Below are 9,017 nucleotides of genomic sequence, written 5' to 3' on the forward strand. Positions count from 1 at the left end.
CATAGTTGTCAGTTCGTTCTCCATTGTTCTTTGGAATACATACTTATGAATGCATAATTTTTGACTATAGTTTATTTATTTTTTATTATAAACTTACTACTTTATAGTATTAAATGTCGTGTGAATTATTTTGTTCTTAAAATAAATTTCTAAAAACTTTGTATTATCGTACTATTAATTATTTTATTTACATTAAAAATATTATTTATTTGTTTATCATTTTTTAGAAGTTTTACTAAGTATTACATTTAATTATGTAATTACCTAAACTTGTGAATATTTTAAAATGAGTCTGGTGTAATACATAAATCGGTAAAATGTCTGAAAATGAAGTAAGATTGAGAAAAAAAGAAGGTGGAGAAGGAGATTTACCAGATAAAATTGACCATGAAGTTAAAGACTATAAACAAGAAATTACCAAAAATAATCAAGAAACGGTAATCTTTAATTTTACATTATGCTTTTATTTTTATAAGGTTATATTATTTAAATTAATTAATTAAGTATTTTTATAGGTAATAATTTTTAACTGATTAATTATTAATATTTCTGAATAACTGACCATTTTTATTAATTTATATTTTTGTGACTTTATTTAAATGAAAATTGAATACTAGATAGAATACTACTAAATTAGCTATCTATATTTTGAAGTGTAACATAATATAAAATATGAAAGTATCTGTTTTTTCTGAATCATTCTTAATCCATTTATTTTATCAACATTTTTCTGTATTTTAAAACTGATATTACTTTTTTTTTTTTGAAACACTGAATCAATCACAGTATAGTAGAGACGATGAGCTTTGTATGAAAATATGAACCAAAAATTTCTTAATGAGATTGTAGTTATACTATTACAAGAACTTGGAAATCATCTGAAATGTAATCACCATTAGTGGCACAAACATAATATATCAAGAATTGGTGTAGTTATTCAAAACCTCACACAATAAAAAATATTAAAAAGATAGTAAAATCTACAATGCCTATAATTTTTATCAAAATATTGACTGATAGTTGTAAATGTGTATATAATTCTATATTTTTAGTTAGAGTCTGATCTAATAACGACCTAAAAGTTATTAACAATTTTATCTTAGTTTTAGAATTAAAAAAACTTGTAAACACTACACATTATTTTATTTAAACATTAAAAAGATACTCAATATTGACTCTTAAATATACATTCATAATTATAAAAAAATATAGTTTTTATATAATAAAAGAAGTATATGAAATAAAAAATTTATTATTGATGTGTTGTGCAAAATTGATTGATCAATTTTCAGGTAGATGATAGTCAATCATATGTTATAACAAATACTATACCTCCTATGGTTAGGCGTTATAGACCTGTGCGTAAAATATATAGTGCTTATGTAAATTTAAGAAAATTAAGAAATCCTAAACAGTGGTATGCAAACTCATATAGTTTTGGTAACCAAGTATCATTCAATAGTCGATCAAATAGTAATCGTAGGTGTAAAGTAAGTTATAAAATCAATTTTTAACATGAAGCCTTAAAAGGAGCATGACTTAGTTTAAAGCCAGCTTATATATAAATGGTGATGGGCATAAATGTAATGTGTAATTATATTTTGTTTAATTGAATCATTACTTATATTTGTTTAGCATAATATTTTTTAAATCAAATTATATTGTATTGATATAAAATGTTAGTGCTAAAATATTTTCTCAAAAATTGAAATTAAATACTTTGAAGTAGGTTTTTTATTAGGTTGAAAATGTTACATGTTCATAAATGTAATTAACAATATTAAATAATTTATGATGTTATTTAAACTATACAAATAGATAAAACATTTTTTTAATCCTACTCTTATTCTATAAAATACAATGATACATTTTGTATATTAATACTTCTATTTATCAAATTAAATTATGTTCTATAGAAGTTATTAGTAGTATTAATAAGTATTGTCAAATAAAAGTTTGGTATAAAATTTTATTAAATAGCTTTTTCAACATAGAAATAATTAAAAAAAAAAGGTAAACAAAGAAAAATGTTAAACACTAATATAAATAAATTATAGTGATATGATAATATGTGTTTACAAATTATATCATCTCGTTAAACATTAGCAAACTTCATCTTCTATGTTAAATTAAATACCTATTATTATCATTGTATATCTTATAATCTATAATTTTAAGGTAACTCTTTGAGGTTCTCTTAAAACACTTATAGCCACCCCTTGGTGTCATTTATAGATTTTAATTGTACTCAAAAAACATTTATAATTTAAATATATCTTATAATAATTCATATCCATGCTTCACCTTGTTAACATGCACCTTATCCAGGGATCTTTATGTAAACATTTTCCTACTTATTTATCAATTTATTTTCAATTAACCTTTGTAATTTCTAATTAACACTATTGAGTATAAATTATCTGATGATGCACTAAATATATACAAGTTCACTTAATTTTCTCCCTTACAAGTCATCAGTGTACTATGATTTGTGAGGTCCTGAATAAATTATAAATACAGGACCTCAAATTTAATTAGCTTACAACCAAATGATCATTTTTGCTCATAATTTTTTTGTGTGTGACCCTAAGTGCGCCCTACTTGCCTGGCCTTGCTTATCTTTAAACTTATTATTATTATTTTACACCAAGGTAATAATTTTCTGTCTTTTATTCTTTTTTATATTTTTCCATATTAAATATGTATTTGTATTGTCTTCTTCTTCTTCCTCACCTTAATCCCAACTACTTGGGGTTGGCCACCCTCATCCTAAACTACCACTTGACACGAATGTATTTGTATTATAATGTTGTATTTTATACAAGATTTGTATAATCAGGAAACCTTATTTTTATTTAAGAAAAGTGTAATCTCCTATGTCTTACATTATTTAATCCCTACTTAAAATATGTTGTTAAGTAAAAAATAAAACAAATACAAGTATCCATCTATTATTTATGTATTCAAGATGACTAACACAAATTTTAGAAGTGCAAGTAAACCTTAGCCTTAGTGATAGTTATAATTTTATATTCAACATAAAATCTGCCTAAAATGGACTCCTTGATAAAATAAAAAATTTGATGACTATTATTTATAATCACATATAGTAGTATAATAATAAAAATGTTAAAAGATGTGTAAATGTACAAAATAATTTTTTTTAGTCTATTAAAAGGCCTCTGAATGATAAAAACTAGTATGCGCACCAGTATGCATAGGTTTGACTCTTAAATATTAAGTGAGTACCCTCCAAACAAAGTATTTCATATGCTGTTGATTCATTTAGGTAAACAAATCAATAAGTTATAAAATTATTAATAAATTCTATTTGTTCCATTCTTTTTCTTTTTCCTCACCTTAATCCCAATTATTTAGGGTTGGTTAAAATTCTATTTGTTCCATAATTCTCTAAATATTGGAACACAGAAATTTTGAGGAAAAACAATTCTTATTAAGATGAAGTAATTTTTAGGAATGATGAAAGAGTAGAATTTGTTGCTTTTTTTAATTTAATAACAAAGAATTATATAAATACATTTTATTTAAAACATTAAAATAAAAATATACTAATGACAAACAGACTAGTATAATTTTTATTAAAAAAAAATGTAATTTAATTATTGTGTTCTTCAATAAATAACATTATCCTTAACTATGTAATTGTTCAATTTAATAATTAATTGCTTTATATAATAATTATTGTAACTACCAAATAATTAGTTAAATTTAACCACAACACAACATAACCACAAAAATAACCTAAAAATCACAAATACATATTTCGGGAACGTTACCATAATCTGTGCTAAACATTAGTGTATATATGTGTGTGACACAAGTCTATTTGTAATTACTGATGATGATGGTAAAATTATTATTAAAATACGTAATCGTGATTTTTTAGTTATTTGTGTTAAATATTTTTTAGTCTTAAATTAATATTTGAAATAATATCAGCCACAAGTGATCAATTCTTATTCAAATAAGCTAAATATAACAAGTATTAAACTTAATATTATTAATGCTTTAATAACATTTTAATTATTTTTGATAAAAGTTTTATTTGACTATGTTATGTTTTTATTATCTTAAGAAGGTTGGATTGGTTTTGGGTAGGTGGTAGAAGATAATCTAAGGCTTAGCTTAATTTTAGTCAGATAAGTTGCTTAAATTAGTATAGTTCAAATCATAAACTAGTTTTATAGAATAATTCCAATACTAATATAATTAAATAGAAAATATGATTTGTTACGAAACAAATTATGTTCAGTCTAATTTTAATCTTTAATATTCAATTCATGAATAGTTTCTTCAATCCCACTAATCCAATTCTAGTATTTTTTATTATAAGCCTAATTAGATCCAAGAAATTTTTTCTCATTGTCAAATTCTTCACTGAAAGGCCTATTATTCATATTTTTTAAGTTTGGCCCAATTCAACCTCTTATTGATTTACAATTCGTCGAAACTTCATAATTTCTGTCTAAATTGAGCTCTAATGATCAATTCTTTAAATGTTTCATTTTTACTAGATTTACAACATATTTGGGTATACGTGATTGTTTCAAGTTTTAACACTTAATGAAATTTCAAACAAATTAATTTTAGTTTTAATTTTTTTTATTCATAGATAGAAATTTAATTACTTAATTTTTTTTTTTAGAAAGAAGATAATGATTCTGAAGATGACAAAAACATTGATCTCTCAGCAAAAATACCATCTGGTACAAATAAAATGCCGTTTATGCTAGAAAAATTACTTAGTGGGATATCAGAAAGGTTATTATTTTAATTTTAAAATTATAATATTTGAATTCTGTAATTATAAACATTTTATTTTTTATTATCTTAGGTGGAGAAATTGGATAATTCGAGGCATTTTTGGCTGGTTAATGATTGGTTTGTTTTGTCTTTTATGTTATGGTGGACCATTAGCTTTAATGATTGCTGTAAGTATACTCATGTGAAAAATATTGTTTTATACAAGTTATATAATTTTCAATAATCAATACTACCATATTATGGTTTCACTATTATTAAATAATAAGTGTTATTATTGGTTTTATCAAATTCTAATATAATTTTTTTGAATATAGGATCAAGGTTTAATTATTATTTATTTATTTTTCAAATTAATAGTAATGCATTTCATTTAAAATTTATCTTATTTTATATAAATTTTAATTAACTTCTTTATTTCCTAACACTACAAAGAAAGTTAAAATTTAAGATTTTGTATTATTAAAAGTGTTAAGCTATAATTTTTTAATATAGTTTTCAAGTTATTTTATTAGTGCAATTAGAAATTGTCAATTATTATGTTTACTTATATTATGAAGATAATATAAAAATGTTTAATTTTTTTTTCTTTTTAATAAATATACCATCTAGGGCTATTATCTAACACTTAGTATTTAACACTATTATTGTAAAATAAATTTTATATGAATTAAGTTTTTTTTTTTTTTAAATAGCCTTTATTAAAATAATATTTAGCAATTATAAACAAAGAAAAAAATAAGTGAATTAAAAGTATAACAGTAACAGTGCTATGTTATAATGGTATAACAAATATGACAATAATTGTTAGTATACCCAAAAATAAAGAAAAAATTAAATATTATTAAAATTATTGTTAATAGAGATTTAAAAGTACAACTAAAAGAATTACTAAATTAAAAATTTTTATTTGAAATAATGGAGGATGAGAGAAAGTAAATAAATAAGTAAATAGAAGAATATAAAATAAAATAATGAGAGATTAAATGACAAAGCCGGAACTCCTCAAGAAAGATATGATTGAAATAATAATAAAGGAAGAACGGGAATTAAGAGTATTAGCTACAGAAGGGGGATTAATATTGTGGGAGGCTAAGAGGCTGAATAGTTTATTTCTGCTGTTAATTAGGGCAGGACAATCAAAGAGAAGATGAGAAAAATCGCATAGAGCTTCACTATCATGTATGGGACAGAAGGGAACGGAATTTAAGGAAAGATGAAATGCATGGTAAGGCAGAAGATTATGTATGACCTAACCTAAGTCTTGAGTACTGAGAAATTATATTTCTGGATAAGTCAAGATTATGAAACCATGGAGAATGTATAATGGATGGAGAAATCGAGCGTTACCAACATACCGTTTTCAATTTTATTGTAGCCCAGCTGTCCTGCCAGGCTTGAAGAACTGTATGTCGAAAGAGGCGGAGAAAGTCAGAAGCGGGAATATTATGGCTAGAAGAAGTAAAGAAGGGGGAAGTAGAAGTAGCAAGACGGTCAGCTGTTTCGTAACCTAATATACTGGCGTGGCCCGGCACCCAGTGAAAAACAATAGATTTATTTTGTGATCGAATTAAGGAGATAAGTGATATAATAATAAGAATGTAAGGAGAAAGATGAGAGTAAAATGGATTAGAAGTGAGGGCAAGTAGGTAAGATAGAGAATCAGAAAAAATAGCAAATTCATTAATTGAAGTAGAAGATTTAAAAATGAGAGCATTAACAATGGCAAGGCATTCAGTGGTAAAAGAAGAAGAAAAAGGGTGGAGTGCAGCTGAGTATGAAATATTAAGTTCAGGAATAAAGAAAGAACAACCAGCCGAGTTAGTTGATACAGAACCATCTGTGAATATCAAGCATTTAGTCGGAAAATTAGCTGAGATATAATCTTTGAAGAGATTATTAATGGAAGTTGCAGGAAGAGAAAGGAGGATTGAAGGAGGGAAGCCGAGGAAACACGTTTAATTATACACTATGGGAGCTATTGTAAGAGCAACTAGAGGACAATCAAATAAAGGTAATCTGGAGTGTGATTTGTAAATGTGGCAGACCATGGGTGACAGAGAAGAGCATACTGAGGCTAAAATTGGCAGTGATTTAGGCACGTAGCGGCAACAATTACTTAATTCGGAGTATAAGGAGAAGATATGATGGTTAGGGTGGAGAGAGATTTTAGGAGAAATTTATTAGCAAGCAAGCGACAGCGGATTTCGAGGGGGGGAGAGGAGCACTCAACAAAAATACTATGGCTCGGAGTAGACTTAAGAACACCAAGAATGCTTTTAGAGGGGGGTATGGTTATCCCATCAAGAGTAATTATAGGGTAAACTGATGGTAAGCGTTTTCTAGTGAAAATGATTAACTGGCTTTTCAATGGAGCAGCCACAAAATAATGAATTTGAAGAGAGTTAGAGAGGACGGCAAGTGAATTATTAAGGGAGTTGAGGGCATTATGAATGGATATATGAGAAGAAAAAAGAACGATGTCATTAGCATAGAAAAGTGAGAAAGTACCACTAGAGGTGTGGGAGAGGCTAATTTTGCTCATGTAAATATTAAAAAGAAGAGAACTAAGGTAGCTACCCTGTAGGAGGTCGCGGTAGGAAGTGTGGTTTAATTAATATTAAACCGGAAGGAGAAGTGAAAGTAAGAAAACGTTGTGAGTAGAGACGTGAAATGAAATTATGAATTAAGTTAAAACCAGTTTTTATTCCTCGTAAATTTCTTTTTTTTTTTTTTTAGAATAAAACCTTAAAAAATATTCATTATATTTTTTTCCTATGTATAGGTTTTAGTAGTTCAAGTGAAATGTTTTGCAGAAATAATAAATATTGGATATTCTGTATACCGTATTCATGGGCTCCCTTGGTTCCGTTCTTTGTCTTGGTATTTTTTGATGGCTTCAAATTATTTCTTTTATGGAGAAAGTCTTGTTGATATTTTTGCAGTAGTTGTTAATAAAACTGTAAGTTACTATTGCATAAAAACAAATTTTCATAGTTGTGCTGTAGTTATATTTATTGTATTGTAATTGAATTTTACAGGAAAACCTCAAAATGTTAGTTACTTATCATCGGTTTGTTTCATTCAGTTTATACATAGCTGGTCTTGTGTGGTTTGTACTATCTTTAGTACGAAAATACTACATGAAACAGTTTTCTTTATTTGCATGGACTCATGTATCACTTATGATTGTAGTATCTCAAAGCTACTTTATTATTCAAAATATATTTGAAGGACTTATCTGGTATGTTAATTAATTAAATCAAGTAACTTTCTGTTTGATATAATAGTGTTTACTAAAGATACAACCTTAAATAATTGAAATAAAAGCTAAGGAAATGTTGACAAGTTAAATATTTATGTTGGCATTCAAATAAATAAAGTTGACACTCTTTTAAGGTATAAAGGATGAACCGAAAAAAGTATTTAATAATTAATAAATTAAGAAATATGTGTAATTAAAGAAAAAATTTTTTTTTAAGTATCATATTTATATTGCGAGTAATAGAGTGAATTACGATAAATGGATCATCTTGTCTATTTATACATACATGACAGTTCATTTGTTATAAACCACTTAATTAGTTGAAAAATAAAAATTATATATTTATATACTGGAGCTCCATCACTGGATGGTTTCTCCAATCATGTATATATATCAATTGTAAATTATTATTTGTTAAATCCATATCATCAAACCATATGCTTATTGTACTAATGTAGGTACAGATTGTATATTTTCTAAAAAAAAAAAAAATATCTTATAAGGGAATTAACTTTATTTTTTCAAACGGCTACATATGATAACAACTTTTGGACCAGTGTTTTACTTTAAGTTTATTTTATTAATGTTTCAGTGAGACACAGATATTGTAATTTTTATCACAAGTCATTTCTCGGCTTCAATTTTTCTCCTAATGTTTGTATAAATACGAATATTTAAAAGAACTTTTTTACCACAACTATCATAAAGTTTCCATAAAGACTATATGCTTTTTCTTCTTTTTTTGTGACAAAAATTTGAAGAATCCTAAACTATTTTTTTTTCGCAACATAATTTTTGAAATAACTATCCAGGCTGCATACCATTTCAATGTATAGAAATGTTTGTAACTCAATCATAATTTATCCTGAAGTTGTTATTGGTCCATTCAAATTTTAGCTTCGATGCGAAGCTGAGAAGGTATTAATTTTACTATGATGTGTTTTTTAGCTTCGATGCGAAGCTGAGAAGG

General features: G+C 25.7%; 1 protein-coding gene across 2 annotated transcripts in view; it reads left to right on the forward strand.

The window, feature by feature from the left end:
* Nucleotides 1–26: 26 nt before the first annotated feature.
* The window catches only part of LOC126905397 (phosphatidate cytidylyltransferase, photoreceptor-specific), a 13,936-nt gene continuing 4,945 nt past the window's right edge, over nt 27–9,017 (forward strand). Inside the window, exons 1-6 of one of the 2 annotated variants that reach the window (XM_050685049.1) lie at nt 27–437; nt 1,293–1,490; nt 4,667–4,782; nt 4,856–4,952; nt 7,568–7,744; nt 7,824–8,026. In XM_050685049.1, the coding sequence (XP_050541006.1) occupies nt 318–437; nt 1,293–1,490; nt 4,667–4,782; nt 4,856–4,952; nt 7,568–7,744; nt 7,824–8,026 (911 nt within the window). In that variant the 5' untranslated portion in view covers nt 27–317. The remainder of the gene's footprint in view (nt 438–1,292; nt 1,491–4,666; nt 4,783–4,855; nt 4,953–7,567; nt 7,745–7,823; nt 8,027–9,017) is intronic. The other variant, XM_050685050.1, reaches the window with a different exon arrangement.

This window comes from Daktulosphaira vitifoliae, unplaced genomic scaffold, assembly GCF_025091365.1.
Source record: "Daktulosphaira vitifoliae isolate Bord-2020 unplaced genomic scaffold, ASM2509136v1 Scaffold_4, whole genome shotgun sequence".
In the NCBI taxonomy this organism is placed as follows: Eukaryota; Metazoa; Arthropoda; class Insecta; order Hemiptera; family Phylloxeridae; genus Daktulosphaira; species Daktulosphaira vitifoliae.